Genomic DNA, 19,255 nt, shown 5'->3' with positions numbered 1-19,255 from the left:
ATTATGTAGTAAAACAAAAGTGATGTGTGGAATTGGGAATAAAGGAGGCCAGTTAGGATGATATTTCTGAGAGTCCAGACCTGGTTAAGTTTTCTGCAGGGACGAGGAACCTCATATTACAAGCTCCTCTCCACCAGTTTGGCACATCAGTGCCCATAGTATACACTTTAGTAGCCTTCGAGGCCATTATCCCGCAGGTCACACAGTTGGTGACTGATCTAGGGGAGATTGAGTGCCTTCGGACCAGGCACAATATCTATAAACTGGAAGGGGCACAGGTCCCTCCCTAACTAAAACCAGGAGACCCACCCAACAGACTTCTCTATCAGCATCCATATGTGTATCCCTAAAACAGACGTTTAATGGTTTAACTGGACTGGTTCAACTTTCAAAAATTGATAGCCATGTCCTCCTTCAGCTCTGGAGGCAGTTGGAGAAAAATCAAAAGTTTAAAAATATCCCCCAAAAGGAAGGGGTGAGAATTATTGAAAAAAGTACCAATGAGAACATGGAACGTGGAAGATTTCCTAGTTTCCAGGAAAAGGAAAAAGCCTCTTCAAGTGACCCAGACCATGCTGCCTGAGTCACCTGAGGAAAAAGAGTTGGTGGTTGCACAATTAATTGTGTGATGGGATTGCCAGCCCTCCTGCATGTAGGGCCTCCAGACAGGACTGGATGTCCTATGTTGAATTGAAGATTTTTTGATCCCAAAAGAACATAAAGTGAGTTATGGCATTAGTAGACATGGGCACAGAAATGTCAATTTTTTAATGGTGATTCAATAAAATTCCATAGAGATAGGGTGATGATTAATGGGCTTGGGGAACAGACCATCCCTGTTACACACGCATGGTTGAAGTTGGGGGTTGAGCTTCTCCCATCCACCAGTATAAGATGTCTGTAGTCCCAGTTCTGTAGTATATACTGGGCACAGATATACTATGGGGTCTGACTCTCCAGACAACCATGAGAGAGTTTGGATTAAGAGAGAGATGTATCCAGGTAGTGCAGACAATATTAAGAGGCCATGTGAAACATGAGCCTATTCATCTACCAAATCTGTGCTGGAATACTAACACTAAACAGTATAGACTCCTGGGAGGGCAAGAGGAAATCTCCAGAGTGGTGCAGGAACTAGAAAATGTAGGAATCATAAGACCTTCACATAGCCCACATAATATCTCCACATTGCCTGCACAAAAGTCAGACAGCACATAGAGAATGACAGTGGATTACAGAATATTTAATAAGGTCACATTGCCCATTCATATAGCCATACCCAATATTGCCCCCCTGATGGGCACATTGAGTAGGGAGATAGAAAACTACCATTGTGCCCTAGGCTTGGCAAATATGTTCTTCAGTATTTCCACTCATGAAGAATCGCAAGATGAGTTTGCATTTATGTGGGGAGGCAGGCAGTGGAGCTTTCAGGTCATGCTGCAAGTACATTCAGCTACATATTGTCATAAATTAGTGGTGTGTGAACTAGCAGATTGTAATAAACTCCACAACCTCAAACAGTATCACTATACTGATGATATCATGTTGATGTCTGACTCACTGGAGGCATTGATTACCTGTTTACAAGAGAATGAGTGGGCTATAAATCCACAGAAGGTACAAGGACCAAGCCCGCTGGTGAAATTCCTGGATGTAGATTGGACAGGAAAGACCAAAGTACTATCCAGTGCAGTAATAGATAAGGTTCAGGTGTTCCAAGTCTCTACAGCACCAAGGCAGCTATAAGAAATTTGAGGTATATTGGGATACTGGCGTTCCTTTATACACCACAGTGCAGCTGCTGAGGCATTTATACCAGCTCACAAAGAAAGGCCAAAAATGGGACTGAGGGAAAGTGGAGTAAGAGGCCTTCCAGCAAGCAAAACTAGCTGTTAAACCAGCTCATGTGCTGGGTATATTCAATCCTACCCTACCAGCCAGACTTGATATATATGTAGCTCAGGATGAGTTTGGTTGGGACCTATCACAGTGCCAAAATTCCGTTTGAACCCCAGTTACGTTTTGGTCTCAGGTCTGGCATGGAGCAAAAAAGAGGTATACTATGATTGAAAAACAGCTATTGGCTGCCTTCTAAGCATTACAGGCAGTAGAGCCAATAACCCAAACAGCTGAAGTCATAGTTAAGATGGTCTTGCCAATTAAGGGATGGGTGAAAGATCTGACCCACCTTCCTAAGACGGGATGGCCCAAGCACAGACAGGCATGATGGGTCACCTATCTCAGCCTGAGGAATAGTCTGTCTTTGTCACCATAGAAAGAAAAGCGCCAGAAGATCTTAGGCTCAGTGACGTATCACAGAGATGCACCAGAATAGACAATAATTTCTCCACTAGAGAGAAGTCCAGTTCAGGAAGGGAAATATCCCATTCCTGAAGATGCCTGGTATATGGATGGGTCCAGCAAGGGTAACCCAAGCAAGTGGAGAGCAGTGGCATACTATTCCTCCGCTAAAACAATCTGGTTTGAAGAGGGGAATGATCAGAATAGCCAATGGGCTATTCTGTGAGGTGTGTGGATAGTTATGACCAAGAACGTCTGCATGGATAGTTGGGCTGTGTACCAGGGGCTTATTCACAGTGGGCCACCCAGGAATGGGTATTCATATCTGACCAATACCAGGCAGAGATATGTGGTTGGACACATGAAATGTCGTTAAACACGGGACTATACATGTCTACCACCTTTCTGGCCAGCAACCTTTACAGTTACCAGGAAATGATGAAGACAAAACCCTGGCTTGAGTCTGATGGATTGAGGATTCACCATTCAAGATCATCTATTTCTGGTTACATCAGAAGCTGTGGCATGCCAGATAAAAGACAATGTGGGCAGCTGCTAAAGCATGAGGGCTGCCCATAAAACTGTCTGATATCATCCAGGCATGCAGAGAATGTGATGGTTTCTCTAAGATGAGACCAAGATCGTTGCCTGAAACAACAGCCCATCTTGACAGAGGACTTGGTCCTCTCCAGCAATGGCAGGTCAATTACACAGGGCACATCTCTCCATCTGAGAGGGTGAGATATGCCCTGACCTGCACTGACACAGAAAGTGGACTAATGCAGGCCTATCCAGTGCCGAGACCAAGCCGGGCATATACCATCAAGGCACTCACTAAGTTGGTGGCTGCCTACAGGGCACCACCTGTCACCTCAAGTCATCAAGAGTGACCTAGGAACTCATTTTGCTGGTGCAATTGTACAACACTGGGGGGCAGACATTACTGAACACCATAACAGTATTCTTAAGGCTGCCCTGAGGACAGATTCTCAGTCCCTGCAAGAGGTGGACAAAGATTCTATGAAATCCTGTGGGACCTAAATGAAAGACCTGGAAATGTCTGACCCAATGTCCTTGGAGATGCTACAGACAACATGAGCCTCCCCATTTAGGATCCAAATCACAGGTACCGATAACTGGGTAAGACCTCAAATTGGCAATGAAAATAATCTTTTGTTCCCTGCCCTTGAGAACCTAGAACCAGGTACCCATAAAATAGAATGCCTTCAAAGGTGCAAGTAGGACCAAAGTGCTGTGACCTACTTGCACCTTGGAGATTATTGGAGGTTGGGGGTTTGGTAGTCCCCCCTGGTAATAGGTACATGGTCTGCAGACACTGTGGTCAACATTCCAGTTTTCATCACTAAGGAGACTTTAATCATGTCCCTATGGCAAATAAGGACTCCCCTTTGATATCAGACATAGTTATGCAGTATCAGATATTGGGCCAAAGGATATGGTACAGATGTCCAGGACGTGTCTCAGTGCAAGCTGAAGTGTTGACCCAGGACAGGAACAAGGCCTGTATCTTGCCATGGAGGGTGGACCTCCCTCTCCTATTATCTCTGAAAAGTCTGTACACTCCCCATGACACTCTCTCAGTCCTCAGGATCGCTGGGAGGAGAAGCGTGGCATCAAGATGCTCCAGTGTCACTGTATGATCAGTGTGACATCCGGTGGTGGACAATATGGGATTGATGGAACATGAACTGAATCTTCCCTGACCTAAGCAGCTATGTGTGTCCAGGAGAACTATCCAGTACTGGCCTACAAAGGAACACAAATTTCAACCATGAACCAATCATATATTGTTATATGCTTTATCAACCTATGCCGTAACAGGCAGATTGTACAAGTGTTGCAGTGTACTGGATCACCGTAATGGAAAGGGCTTACCTTTAATCTGCTCAGTCATTTGTTCATGCCATGAAGGGGTGGAGTGTAGTAGAAATGAAGGAGTGGAGCCAGGATCCACCCCTTCCCAGCTCTTGTCTGAGAGTTGACAGTGGAGGCAAGGGTATCTTGTTGGAGATCCTTGCATACCTGAAGCCTTCTGAGGGTAAGCTGTTTGTTTCTTTCCTTTGTCTTTGTTTATGTCTGTAACTCCTCCATTTGAGCTTATCTTCTCTTGCTGCAGCCTAAGACTTTGCTACTATGCTATCATTGCTGTATTTTCCATCACCTTACAGCATTACACATGGAATCTTTAATGGAGGTGAACAGAGGAAGGTGAATCGGGGGTTAAAAATAAAGACTAAAGGACTAACAATGGACTTGTCATAATGCTAGAGGAACAATCAGTGGCATTGAGGATTTCCAAGTAAGGCTATATTTGTTGGACAATCATTGGGAGTGGATAGGATGATGATTTGGGGAATGTAATTAATGTATAATGCATATGAAAACATAATCTCTTCATGAATGATCAACTGGTGGAGATTCCTTGGAGATTTTTCCCGCTGCTACTCCAGCACTGCAAATAAGAATACCTACTTAAGGGTAATAAAACTTCCGCTGTTCAGTTTCTTGAAATTGTTTTTTTTTTCTTTTTTTGTTTCAATAACACGAGGATAGTAAATAGATTAGTGAAAGAAGGATCACAGTGGGCAGGTCCTCTACTGAATGCCTGTTTTTGATGGTTCTGGATAAATGTTAGTTTTATGTGTTCATCCTCAAAGCATACTTTACATGTGCCCATTCTGCTCATTGTTGATTCAATTTTCAATGTCTTGAATGAAAAGAGAGAAAACTTGGGGTGAGTTGTGTCTTCAACAGATGCCCAAGACACAATCGCTTTGAAAACTGCAGCTTTACGTAAGTTATTTACTGGAAAAGACAGTTACTCAACTAATTTATCAGTATTTCCATCTTTAACTGATAATCTGCTAGATCTTTTGGTTTCTGTGAGTATGTGTGTTCATCCCTTCTCTGTGTGACATTTTTATAATACTTTTACTCAATACTGACTGCTTCTAGCTCGCTTTCCTAACTTTTGTGGTTTACCAGAGGTGTTGAAATGTAGAATAAACAAGGGAGACTGACTGCTTTTTTAACACCACTGAATCATGAGAACAGCTTTTCTATATTGTGAGAACAGCCTTCCACATAACTTGAGTGGATATAAGCTGAAGGAGAGGAGGCTTGCATAAGTGTAAGCTCCAGAACAAAATGCTGAGGCTGTGGAAATTGTGAAGTCAAGATACAATCAGTTCTGTTCTTGAGGATAAGATGACAAAATAGATGCCTCAGCTCAATGTAACATCAGTGGGAACTGGTTTGGGCTACCCCCCTTTAAAAGGTTGGAAATTCACAGTGAAGATGATTACTAGTTGACCAATCCCATGGCTGTCAGCCTTTCACCATGTATTTAGAGCACATGCTCAGGAGGGTGGAATACTACGTTAATTATTTCTCAGAACGCAGCCTGTTTTCTTGAAATGTAATGAATACATATATTTATGCCTTTTAAATATGTTGTCATTTCTTTGGTGTGCATGTTCAGTGTAGTGATTTCCCCATGCACTCAGAGCTGTAATACCAGGGGAATACCTGCTTGATGTAGCTCTCTGGTGAGTCAGATTACTTTGCAATTGTTCTTGGCTTCACCATTCTCAAACTTCCTTCCATCCTCAGACATTTCTGCTGGTCCTTTGCACTGCTCTTCTCTGTAGTTTTCTGATTACTACATCAGAATCAAGACACTACATAGTTAATATTCAGTCTTAACATTCACTCTTTTACAAAGGGCTGCCTATGCTGTTATGATCTTATAAGCCCCTCTGCAAAGATCACAGAACCCCTGCCAGTAATGTAGCTCCATGTAATCACATTCAATGTGATTTGTGCTAAAGTATTTTCTCTCCTGGATCACTCGTACACAACAAAACTCAGGGGTTATAAATCTCTAAAAAGAGCACTACCCAATCCTTTCACTGCGCAGACACTGTATGAGAAACTGAAGCCCCACAGCTACAATTCTGTAGTCTTCTGTGGAATGCTGCAAATATCCAATGTACTCAGTCTACCCAGGGAGTTCGGCAAGATTGGGCTGAATATTTCATTTTAGCAGCAAGCAGGAACTTAGCAAACTCTTTTCTTACTAAATAGAACTTCTTCATAAGCTGCTGATACAAGCTGTAGCTTGTTTCTTAGTGGAAAACTTTGCAGTTTTTTAGGTAATTGGAAACCTCTGTGTCCTTGTATTTAAATAGGTTAAAATACATCCAGCACTGATACTAAAGAATGGCTACCTTCCAACACTGCAACTTATGTCTTAGAGACGTTTTTGATCGACCATTTTATGGTAACGGTGCTGCAACCAAAGATCCACATACGAGTGAGTTAAGGGAGCAGTGCTACATACGAGTGAGTTAAGGGAGCAGTGCTGTTTCTGGGAGACTTTTGTTATGGATGCAACTTCCTGCAGCACAGCTCTGAATCTGGCTAAGTGTAAGAGGAGAACACTTGGAACACCTGGAATGTTTCCACCCTTGACCAAATGACGGTCCCACAGCAGGTAACACAGAATGCTGGAAGATGATGACCATGATGGAGAGGCAAGGATGTGTCCCAGTAGAACTGACTGATCTTTATGTATGTTCAAAGAACTTACTTCCACACCCAGACACCCTCTCATTTCATTAAACAGGTTAATTGTGTAATCTATAGCAGTCCTGTTAGGTGATTTTTTCAGCAAACTACTACTATAATGTTAACATAATACATGCATTGTCTTTTTCTGAGGGTTTCCTTTTATTCCTAACATACCTATAAATCTGTGTTTTGCAACATATGACATTATCTCACATCAGAATTCTGGAACTGCATGCTGCCCTCAGGAAGTAACATTGTATTGAATGCAGTTAATTTCCCCAAGACCGGATTCCTGATGGATTGAAGAAATCTGAATATGAGTGGTTCAAAATTTTCCAATTCAAATACTCTCCAATAAATGCCATTCCCCCACTTTGAATGTCTCTAGCCAAATACAGTACCTCTGTTTCAGCTTCTCCTTGCAGCTCTCACATTTCTGCATGTGCCCTGGCCCCCAGCCCTTATCTCCTCCAGCCCATGGGCTGTTTACAGAGAACGGTTATAAAGAGGCTGACCCAGCAGAGAGTGGAGAGGAAATACAGAGTGCAGGAAAACAACAGTGCCAGACCAGTCTGGTTGTTTGCTTGAGTCACTGCGTCCTGCTGAGCATGATGAGGAAGGACTGGCTCTTCAACAAGCCTGTTATCTTTCTCCTTTTCTTCCTCTTCCCTGGAAATATCTCTCACACTGCAGAACCGTAAGCTACACACATGGAAGAAGGAGGGAGGGAGGGAGGTCGCAATGTTTCTTTTTGCAGTCACTTTTCTTTCTTTCTCTCATTCTTCAAACAGTTGTGACAATTTCTTCCACTTCTGCCCTGCTTCCCATTATTAGCCCATCGCTGACTCTCCTGAAAAACTCTGCCAGTGTTCCATTTTCTTGCTACAGCCTTCAGCTAGTCCAGCACTGTATCATCACAACACCTCTGCCTAAATGCATTACTAGAAATCTTCAGGTGGCTCAGCTTTTGTGAACATGCATGTACTTACCTTTCTTGTAGTATCCTTGTTTTGATCACTGAGTCATTGTTCCCTGTTCCTGTTCCTGTTTTTTTGTTTTTGTTTAGTTTTTTTTGTTTGTTTTTTGTTTTTTTTTTTTTTTTCTAACAGATTTATTCCCTTTCTTGTGTTTCTTTCAAAATAGTTTGTTTCCCTTGGCAGCATCAGACATGCTTGTTCTCAAAGAGAATCTGTGACCTAGATTCTCTTTCACCACCATTGAGCCAGGCGCTGGCACTCTCCCTGGTGTGTCCACCCCAGTGCTCTGCAGACAAGCAGCATGGCTGCAGTGTCCACCCTGCTTAGGGCCCCAAGCAGAAGGTATACCTGAGCGTGCCCATCATGAGCTCACCTACTGAGAGGCTTATTCCACAGTCCCAGGTCCAGGCAAAGCCGTCTCATTCTTCAGACCTTGCTGCTATCATTGTGCTTATTGCTGTGCTTGCAAAAGCACAGTTTTCTGCTGTGAGAAATAGGAGCAAGGGGATAAACCAGTTTAATAAGAGAATGGGGAGGTGTGGTTCTGAATCTGGTCTCATGATGCCTGCTAGAGATTTCATGATCACAAGCAGTAGTAGATCTAGCATTATGTGCAGTGTTTACTGCTTTGCTTACTGTGTGCTCAGAGGTGAAGTGGTATCAGGCTAAAATTAGTTTTGACTTTTGACTCATACTGTGCCATCAGTGTCTCATTCACCTTCTCTATTTCACTGGTTCTAGAGATGATCAGCCAGCCAAGTCTTTCTGGGGTCATATAGAGCTCTCTGATCTCCCCACAGTAATCTCTTGTTATTTCTGCCTGGGATCAGGTAGAAAAGGCATGGATCCATACTGTTCAGTCCTCCCATGAGCAACATGTTGCTCTTTTTCCCTTACCTAAGCACCATTTTGGGAGGAGAGAAGAAGGAAAGGTTGAGAGAGATGGGATAAGGAGAGGTGTGAAGTCTTCCAAGTCAAAACAAAATGAAGCTTCCAACTAAGGTACATTTTGCCTGAGGAGACAGCTTCTTTGCACAGCAACAATTGCTGTTCTTTCTGCTTCAGGTGCGGCCAGCTGCAAAAGAAAGGCAAATAAGTTTCAGATTGGATACTGGAAAAAAAACTTATCACATTAATGCAGCATTGAAATGACTCTCCCAGAGATACAGTGGAAACTCCTTCTGTGAAGGTCTATGTAACATTCATTTTCCAAGAGAGAAGTTGATCTTAAGACATCCAGAGGTTTTTTCAAATAGAAAATTTACCATGCTGTTATACACTAACAGTGGGATTTTTTTCCTTCTCTGGCTTCCTTCTGGAAGAATTCAAGTGGAGGCATTGTTCGCCTATTCTAGTATGTGGTTGTGCATGTAAACTATTTTACAATGAACTTCTTATGCTTGATAATATAGTGGATGTAGTAAAAAATGCTAGCTGGTGATGGTATTAGAATTGATAGATGTGAATTGGGACTTATAGAGCTAATTAAATTCATTTGTTTCTTTTGTTGAAAGTCTGATCTTGGAAATAGCTGAGAGTTTATGCATTTTAAGCTTTTATTACTTATACTGCCTGCTCTATGTAGATAGTCATTTTTAGTCAATCCCTTACTCTGAGGTCTCCTATCCCTTCTTGTTGCCTGCTTCTGATGGAGTCAATGCATCTGTTTTCAGAATACTGAGCTGCTGCTTCTGCTGCTGAGGCTGATGATGTCTCTGCTGGTAGCCTAGAAGCATTCTGTTCTGGAATATCTACACACGGACTTGGACACTTAAGCTATTTAAGGATTTTGTAGTATTTTAATTCATCCATACATTTCCACCAGCATGTCCAAAACAGCTGAAGGGAGGTTTATAAGCAGTGAATTTCATAAACTTGCTCCAGTGACAGTGAAGACAGTGTGTTTAGGGGATCATTCGGCACATTAGCCAAAATTTCCATGAAACAGTGAATAGGAATGAAGCCAAAATTCCCTATGAAGTAGGTCAAGCTGTCCCCTCAGTAGACCGGACACTGCATGCAGATTGCCACTGACAGGAAGCAGGGGAAATGAGATTAGAGGAAGCACAGGGTGAAGCTGTGGTGAGAAGGCTGTGAAAGAAAGAGATGGAGAAAGCACCTGGGTAATTTTTAATGGGCTGCACCTCACTGGACATGCAAGCAGGGCTCCAGTTATCAAACTCAGTTGTACCTGTTAGCTCCATTTGTTCTTTACCCAGGGAAGGATATTCAGCTGCTGTTCATCACGTGATGCAGCCTGAGTATATTTATTAGCTGTTCTTGGATTGCTTGAGAGTAAGAGAAGGTTCAAGAGCCACAAGCTAGTCATACCAAATTAATCTTTTGGGCTTTATAGTACCTGATGCCACTAGGTTCCTTGATTTAATTTGATATTTCAGTGATGAACAATGTCACCTTTATTTCATTCCTTTTTCCGTGCTAAAGAATGTTAATCTTCCAGATTTCAGATTATCTGACATCTTTCAATGAATTTTTTTCTAAATCCTTTTTTTTTTTATTTTAAATGGGAATATGACAACGTACCTTTAGTTATACAATAGCCAAACTGTGTTCTGAATTGTTCTTTATTCCTTTATTTAAGAAAAGAGAGTTAAGAATAGTTCCTTATCATCCATTTGTCACTTATCTCTGAAGATTTTACAAGAGTTCTTGGCAGTGCTAATCTCTGAGTGGGAATAGCAAATTTAGCTATGTGTACACTGTTGGGGGTGATATTTTATTCCTTAATTCATTATTTTCCCTGTACGAATAGTTCATTTGCCATTATTTTCTACACAAACCCACAATACAAAGTTTTCAAAGGTACACTAGTCAGAACCTTACAGATTATTCAGCAATAGACTGAGCAACAGGGACTCTGCACAGATCCTTGAGATTTTTACTGGTGACCACCTTCTGCTGTATAAACAGGCTATTATTTCTTACTCTTTATGTTCTACTTTTTAACCAATTAATCTGCATCAGATTTAATAATTGGATTTATTAATGAAAATTAGTGAAATTATCCCTTTTACTGAATGCCAACTAATGTTTTCTCTGAGAACTTTTGCCGGAAGTTCTTTGAAGATACAAGTATACTTCTGTTGTGACAAAGCACTGTCCTCTGAAATGCTCTGTGTGCTCATTTTAATAAAGTCATGAACTGCAGCACTCACATTTTTGCTCAGCATGAGGAGAATTTGGAAAGCTGGACAGGCAAAAAAAGGAGCAGCCACAGACGCTGGAATTTTTTCAACCCTACAACTGATGAATTTCCAACATTTTTTAGCTAATGCTTTTGAGTCTCATGGGACTGTGGAATAAAAAAAAATAATAAAAAAAGTAACAGCCTGAAACTTTTCATGGCATCTTTACTCTCTATTGTGAAGCTGAACAAAGCAGTCTTTATAAAGGAGTATCTATTATTGGCATCGAAATTGTTCCCTACTGTGAAGCATTTTCCTGTTTTTAGGCGAATTAGTAAGGTGGCTTAACACGTATAAACCCAAAGTAAGATGTATTACTCATGTTTATGCACTGAATTCACAGGAATAGTAGTGGATAAGACTTGCTGGTTTGCTAATTTCCTTTTATTTTAGAAAACTTCCACTGTTTTCTTAATACTGTTTCACAGTTCTGATTCTTGCTTTGTTCCTTTTCCAGGCAGTACATGGTGCTTCTGCCCTTTCTGATACATACTGATTCTCCTGAAAAAGTCTGTGTTCAGCTGACTCACTTGAATGAGTCTGTAACACTGCGTGCTACAATTCAGTATCAAGGGGAAAACAGGAGCTTGATTGATGATGTGGTGTCGGAGAAAGATTTGTTTACCTGCATCCCTTACTCTGTGAGTAATCTAATCTCTGTGAGCGTATCTTCTGTGTTTATTGCTAAAATGCAGTGGAACTAAACAAAGATGAGAAACAAGGTGTTGCAATCAGAGGTTTTAAGCTGAGCCAAACAACGACAACAAAAGAATTTGATGTAGAAAACTGACTGTGCATGCAGGACTTAGGCAATGTTTCATCTTCAAACTTTGACTTTAAAGTAGAACTTAGCCCATCTCACCTTGATCTGCTCAAAACTCAGAGGAAAAAGAATTGAACTGGAATGAAAACCATAGAAGAAGGGGATGTGGAAAATTAAACTGAAGTCCATGATGTTATCTTATCTCTTTCTGGGGCTTATTTATGTTTCTTGAAGAAGGCTAGTCAGTGAGTAATGTATGAAAGTGGTACCAATCCCAAATAATGAATTTTAGATTATTTCCATTTTAATGAATCATAGGATGGATGGTGCAAGATCAGTTTCAGTACTTCAAAGAGGAAAGTTTGTAAGTGAAGGTATTGAGAGGCTAACAGCTTTGGAAGGAGAAGCGGAAGAACCTTGGAGAAAATGCAAGGAAATGGAGAATATCAGTCATCTTACTAATTTCTGAAGGAATCATAGAATGAGTTGGGTTGGATTGGGTTAGGTTGGGTTGTGCTGGATTGTACTGGAAGGGACCATGCAAGAGATCATCTAAGTTCCAACCACATTGTCATGGGCAGAGACATCCTGGACCTGTTGCTTTTTAACAGAGGTCTTGTGGGGGATGTAAAGGTTGGAGGCTATCTGAGTTAGAGTGATCAAGAAATTATAGATTTTTTTGATCCTTGTTGAACCATGGAGGAGAGTCAGTAGAACTGCCACCTTGGGCTTCCAGGGGGCAGACTTTAGCCCCTTTAGGACCATAGTGGAGAGGCAGCTTTGGAGGGCGTGGGAGCCCAGTAAGGCTGGGAATGCTTTGAGGAAGTTATTTTAAAGGTGTAGGAGCTGACCATCCTGACATCAAGACAAGCCAACGGGCAGTGAGGCTGGGCTGGATGAACAGAGACCTTCGGCTGGAACTCAAGAACAAAGGGAAAGTTTACAGTCTTTGGAAGAGTAGGCAAGCAACTTATGATGATTACAAGTATATAGTGAAGCTGTGCAGGGAGAAAATTTGAAAAGCCAAAGCCCAACTAGAACTGAACTTGAACTTGGCCGCTAAGGTAAAGGACAACAGTAAATATTTTAATAAATGCATCAACAGCAAGAGGAGGTCTTGGGAGAATCTCTATCCCTTGTTGGATGCCAAGCACAAAGCAGTGACCAAGGATCAGGACAAGGCTGAGGTACTTAATGCCTTTTTTGCCTCAGTCTTTAATAGCAGGACTTGTTACTCACTGAGCACAAAGCACCTTGTGCTGGCAGGTAGGAATGGGGAACAGAATTGGCCCTGCATTATCTACAATGAAATAGTTTTGGACCTGCTCTGAAAGCTGGATGTTCACAGGTCCATGGGACCAGATAGATTGCACCCTGGAGTGCTGAGGGAATTGGCGGATGTGGTTGCCAAACCACTCTCCATCATCCTTCGACAATCCTGGCTAATGGAATGTCGTGGTGGACTGGAGACTGACAAACTTGACATCCATCTTCAAAAAGGGCTGGAAAGATGATCCTGGTAGCTATAGACCTATCAGTCTCACCTTGGTTCCAGGGGCGGTTATGAAATGGTTAATCTCGGGAGCCATCTTGGACCAATTAAAGGTCAACCAGGAGATCAGGCCCAGTCAGCATCGGTTCGTGAGTGGTAGATCCTGTTTGACAAACCTGATTTTGTTCTGCATCAGGATGACCTGCTTAGTGGATGAAATTAAGGCTGTTGATGTGGTTTACCCGGACTTCAGTCAGGCCTTTGACACTGTCCTCCACAACATCCTTGTGGAGAAACTGGCTGCCCACAATTTGGATGGACATGCACTCTACTAGGTGAAACATTGGCTGGATGGCTGTGCCCAAAAAGTTGTGGTCAATGGAGTTAAATCCAGTTGGCGTCCAGTCACAAGTGCTGTCCCCCAGGGCTTGGTACTGGGGCCACTTCTATTTAATATCTTTATTAATGATCTTGATGAGGGGATTGAGTGCACCCTCAGTAAGTTTGCAGACGACACCAAGCTGGGAGGGACTGTTGATCTGCCAGCACAGGGGAAAAAGATACTACAGAGGGACCTGGACAGACTGGATCAATGGGTGAAGGTAAACCGCATGTATGAGTTTCAATAAGGCCAAGTGTTGACTCCTGAGTTTTGGTCACAACAATCCCAGGTAACCCTACAGGCTTGGGGGGCAGTGGCTGGAAAGCTGCCTGATGCAAAGGGACTTTGATGTACTGATGGACAGTAGGCTGAATATGAGCCAGCATTGTGCCAAGAAGGCCAGTGGCATCCTGGCTTATGCCAGGAATGGTGTGGTGAGCAGGACTAGGGAAGTAATCCTGCCCATGTACTCAGCACTGGTGAGGCCTCACCTCGAGTACTGTGTTCAGTTTTGAGCACAGAAAGGACAGTGAGGTGCTGGAGCAGGTCCAAAGAAGGGCAACAAGTCTTGCGAAAGGCTTGGAGAATATGTTCTAGAAGGAGAGACTGGAGGAACTGGGGCTGTTTAGTCTGGGTTGATCTCTTCTCACTGGTGACAGGTGACAGGACGAGGGGAAATGGCCTGAAGTTGTGCGAGGGTAGGTTTAGGTTGGATATTAGGAAACACTTCTTTACAGAAAGGCTTGTTAAGCACTGGAATAGGCTCCCCATGGAGGTGGTTGAGTCACCATCCCTGAATGTGTTTAAAAACTGTTTGGATGTGGTGCTAAGGGTCATGATTTAGTGGAGTGTTGTTAGAGTTAGGGTAGTATGGTTAGGTTGTGGTTGGACTTGATGATCCTTAAGGTCTTTTCCAACCTGAATCATTCTATGATCTTCCAACAGATCAGGTTGCCCAAAGCTTCATACAACCTGGTCTTGAACATTTCCAGGGATAGGGCATCCACCCAAGCTTCCTTGATAAATATGTTCCAGTGCCTCATCACCCTTATAGTGAAGAATTTGCTCTTAATATCTTATTTAAATTTACCCTCTTCGTTTAAAATCATTCCCCTTTCTCTACACTCCCTGATGAAGACTCTGTCCTCAGCTTTCCTGTAGGCCTGTTTTAGGTGCTGGAAGACTGCTGTAAGGTCTCCTCAGAGCATTTCGTTCTTTAGACTGAACAACTTCAACTGCCTCAGCCTGTCTTCATAGGAGAGATCTCCAGCCTTCTGATTATCACTCCAATAGAGGCATGTTTTTTAAGCTGAGGGCCCCAGGGTTGAAATCATTACCACAGATGGGTCTCACTACAAAGAAGTAGAGGGGTGAATCACCTCCCGCAATGAGCCCTCCCAGTTCACATCACAAAATCATGCTTTACCCTTGTTTCCAGCCTCGTGTCTTTCATGTCTCTACAGAGACTCTGTCCTGCAAAGGCTCAGTGCAGTGAGGTGAATCAGTAAAGCAGTTATGATCTTCATTTTTCTCTCAGCTTTCAAAATCCAACAGCACATCAGTGGCACTTCTCACTGTGACGGTGAAGGGAGAGACGCTGCAGTTCAGAAGCCGCAAGTCAGTGCTGGTCAAGAATTCTGAGAGTTTGGTCTTTGTCCAGACAGACAAACCCATCTACAAGCCTGGACAGACAGGTACAGAGAATTGGGTTGGTGTTAACTCTGGTGCTGTGTTAAGCAGAAAATCTTCTGGACTTAATTCCCCAGACAATATTTTTATTAAAGAAGTTTTCAAAGCTCTTTTGGGGGGGATTTAGAGCCAAAAGAAAATCTTACTTCTGTCAGCTGAGATCTAAGGCATGTGGTACCATTGTTGTTTGTATTCTCTGCCCTCTGGGCACAATATCTCAGCCAGATGGAGGCACAGATTCACATTCCTCCATCTCAATTATAAGCACAAATCTGGGTTGTCTCCCTTGGCTGCATCTGAACCAACAGGGGAGAATAAGCACTTCCCACAGATAACTCATTTCAGCCAGGATCTGATTCTCCCTCTAAATTTGTTCGTCTTTCACCATCAGTAAGAAAATGAGTGTAAAAAAAAATCACTACCATGACTTAAGGATCTCATTTTGGAGTCTGTTGATCAGTGAAATTAATCTGAGTTAAAAATTATTGAAACATTGATATTTGGTGGTAATTGTTATAAATCTTAACAACAAAATTTCCTTCTTTTTCATTACACTTCTCAGTTCTGTTTCGGATTGTTTCTCTGGATAAAGACTTCCACCCACTGAATGAGAAGGTATGCACATAACTCCTTGTTTTTAACCAAGAGGCTTAATTCCCATTTAACACCTTTATTATCCACATCCAAAAAAACTGAAGAGAACCTTTACAGCAAATGATCCTTTCTCACAATACCATTGACCCATCCCATAGGGCATATTCTGTCTGGGACCCAGTCCATCTGTTTCCACTAATAACTGCTCCTTTTATTTCAAAGGGATATAGATATTTAGAACCTGATTTTTCAAAGGAATGTACTACTTTCAAAGGAATAAGCCCATAGACAGAGATTTCATCAGAGAAAAAATGTGAGACAAGTTTGCATTGAAAGTAATAGATACTTTCAGCAATAAGTGCCACCACGTGCTTAGAGACCAAGAGAGAAGGATGAAAAGGATTTGGTTTGAAGAAACTGATCACTCTTATAGGTTCACCTTTTAGTTTATTTGTTAATCAAACCTCATGCAGACAAGTTATTTGAGAATTCTTCATCATGTTTTCAAACCGTGGTAAGACAACAAGATGGAGCTCTAAAGTACTATTTATAAAAATCTGAGCATGCAGTGCAAATACAGAAAATGGCTCAGAGGGTTTCTCAGCATGTTGGTTTTCTGTCTTTCAGTTCAAAACTGAAAATTGCTTTAATCCGCATGTGATTCTCCTTTCTAACTCTGATTTTCCTTTGTTCCTTCCCCATAGTTTCCATTCGTCTATGTTCAGGTAAGTGTATAACTGCATGATTATTATTTCACAGCAGAATGTGGACGCTCAGTATTATTACCCAGTAGTGGTGTAATGCTGAGGTGCAAGTGAAAACAGATGGTGTGTAAAGGAAGACTGAATATCTAAATAAGTTCTAACATTGATAATGGCATCTGAATAAGTTCTGACATTGATTCTCTGATTGAGGATTCTGTGCTGTTGGACCAAAATACTTGATGAGTACATGCCATGCTGTGAAGTACGGCTAGAGCGCATGAATGTCTTGTTCCTCTTCACAAGCAGATCTAGGATTATCTGTTTGCAAAATATGTCCAAAACCATATAAATACATTTAATAAATAAAAGTGAAGAAATAAAATTATGTGAGTAAACATTTTCCTCTGTCTTCCCAAGCAAGCCTGTTTTTTGTTTGGTTGTTTTATTTTTTCTTGTTTTTTGTTTTAACAGTGAAACTTCAGTGACAGGCAAAAGTTAATAGGAAGGATGATTCTGACAATGAATCGATTAAGTACTCACTATATCCACTATTTCAGCTGAGTAAATCACTTTGCAGTTATCATGTGGGACATCATCCAATGGAAAATTGATGGGAAGGACCTGGTGATTCGTCCTAAGTTGTGATAGCAACACAAAGAATGATGAAATTAGTATGCACAAATCTCAGCTTGGTCTGTGTGATCATGGATCCTACATAGTCAGTTCTAGTAGTACTCCTTGCAGCTTAGGGTTGATGTCTTCATTCTGGTCTGCCTCTCTGAAGCTGGAAGTGTTGCCAGACCAGAGGAGACAGAGGCTGGGACACAATTTTCCTCTTTTCTATCCTCTTGCCGGAGTGCTATCACTCCCTCTTCCCCTCAGCAACTACCAGAACAGAGTTACAGAGCTGGTGGGCAACTGGCAGCATGTTAATAGCAAGAGAAAAGGAAGGGTAAGAGACTATTGGGGTGTGGGGTATCAGATAGAGGAAAATACCTCAGAAGTACCTTCTGCTAAGTCCTTCTTGTGAGTTTGGAGCCCCGAAAGAACAGGTCCCTTTCCTTTTAATTTGATGACACTTTACTGACTACAGGAATTTCATAAAATGAACAAGAAGGAAAGCCTATCCTCTGCCATCAATAATTTTGTAACCGTTTTTGTATCAGTATCATTAAAAGCTTTAGTTTGAAAATACTAAGAAGGCTCCAGTCTGTGAGGCACAGTGTTTGTCAGTGGCGTTTACAACAGTTTACAAAGGCCAGTCCCACCATCCCCCACTCCCACCATCACCTCTCCCTTTTTTGCTGCAGCTTCTCAGTGTAGTACTGCTCTCTGGCTTTCACATACTCCAATGAGGCATTCTTATAGAATAGGAAACTCACCTAATAGCAAATTCATCCATTTGTTTTTGTTTTTTCTAGGATTTTGTTGTTGTTGTTGCTGCTGTTGTTTTGCTTTGTTGCTGTTTTTGTTGTTGTTGCTGTTGTTGTTGTTATTTTTTGTTTGTTTTTAATGTATTAAATCAGATCCACTAGTGCAGTTTACTTCATACTTGCATGAAATTTGGACTGGCCCAAAGGAAAGGGTGGCAGGAATGAAGGAAGGTGGCAACTTAAGGTGCTAAGTTAGCACTGCTAAGTGCCAAAGAAACAAATGTTCATCCTTTCACCCTTAACACTGCTAAGCAATCATAGTCAGCCACAAAGGCAGGTATTAGTGTGAACCTATTTCTAACCTGTTAATTTGACCCATTGCTTCATTTAAAAGAAAAACAAAAAAAAAAAGCTTCCCAGGAGAAACAAGCTGGCTGCCATAAATGTATTCTCCATAAAAGCATCAAAGAAATGGCAATGAGATTACAAGCCCAGTTGTAAAAAAAAATTTAGATTTCTCCTTTAATGAGGCCCTGTGGTGTTCTTTAAAACAAGTGGTGATATTTTCACCATGGTTTAAGAGTTATGACAGATAAGATTTCATCAGAACCACAGGATGCTTTATGGCCCGTGTCTTCCCCAAACTCAGAGAGTGCTTCATGGGGACAAACTCTTCTGGTTTCTGAGTGATGGCCTCTGGATAAGATGACATTCACATCACATTTTCCCTGAGCATGGGAATATAACCTCAGAATAGTGAATGTATGCATCAGAAATTATTTATCTTGAGCTACATCTAAAAAATAGGCTTTTGGTGACAACCAATATGCAACACATATAGCAAGCAGAAAATGAAAGGCTGTAAACAACCATGCTGCTGAGGTGCCTGCAAAGGGCAATTAGTTTGGTGACTTCTACGAGAAATTTGAGGCTGACCTGATGATTTTGGAGCACAACTTATTGACAGTCAGTACATAGTGAGCAATACTCAACTACTGTAGTGATGTCTGGTCCAGCATAAGGAATAGCCAGAAAAAAGGAGAGGTCTCAGCTGGATGCACATATGTTGGATGTGCTTACTGTATTCTGGTGTACTCTGTGCTCCTTCCCCTGCATCCTCACCCTTTGACAACATTTGGACTCTTATATATGTAGACTTGTTTAGTTTCTCAGGTAAA

At 41.8% G+C, this 19,255-nt stretch overlaps 1 protein-coding gene across 3 annotated transcripts in view; it reads left to right on the top strand.

Annotated features, from left to right (window-relative positions):
- The first annotated feature begins 7,472 nt into the window (after nt 1–7,472).
- The window catches only part of LOC128089846 (alpha-2-macroglobulin-like), a 37,555-nt gene continuing 25,772 nt past the window's right edge, over nt 7,473–19,255 (top strand). For 2 of the 3 annotated variants that reach the window (XM_052701648.1, XM_052701647.1), the window contains exons 1-5: nt 7,473–7,594; nt 11,538–11,721; nt 15,255–15,411; nt 15,969–16,021; nt 16,705–16,725. In XM_052701648.1, coding sequence (XP_052557608.1) covers nt 7,506–7,594; nt 11,538–11,721; nt 15,255–15,411; nt 15,969–16,021; nt 16,705–16,725 — 504 coding nt within the window. In that variant the 5' untranslated portion in view covers nt 7,473–7,505. The remainder of the gene's footprint in view (nt 7,595–11,537; nt 11,722–15,254; nt 15,412–15,968; nt 16,022–16,704; nt 16,726–19,255) is intronic. The other variant, XM_052701649.1, reaches the window with a different exon arrangement.

This window comes from Tympanuchus pallidicinctus, unplaced genomic scaffold (assembly GCF_026119805.1).
Source record: "Tympanuchus pallidicinctus isolate F22 unplaced genomic scaffold, pur_lepc_1.0 scaffold40, whole genome shotgun sequence".
Taxonomy (NCBI): domain Eukaryota; kingdom Metazoa; phylum Chordata; class Aves; order Galliformes; family Phasianidae; genus Tympanuchus; species Tympanuchus pallidicinctus.
Note: the sequence above shows the minus strand (reverse complement) of the source record. Positions and strands in the feature narration are given on the sequence as shown.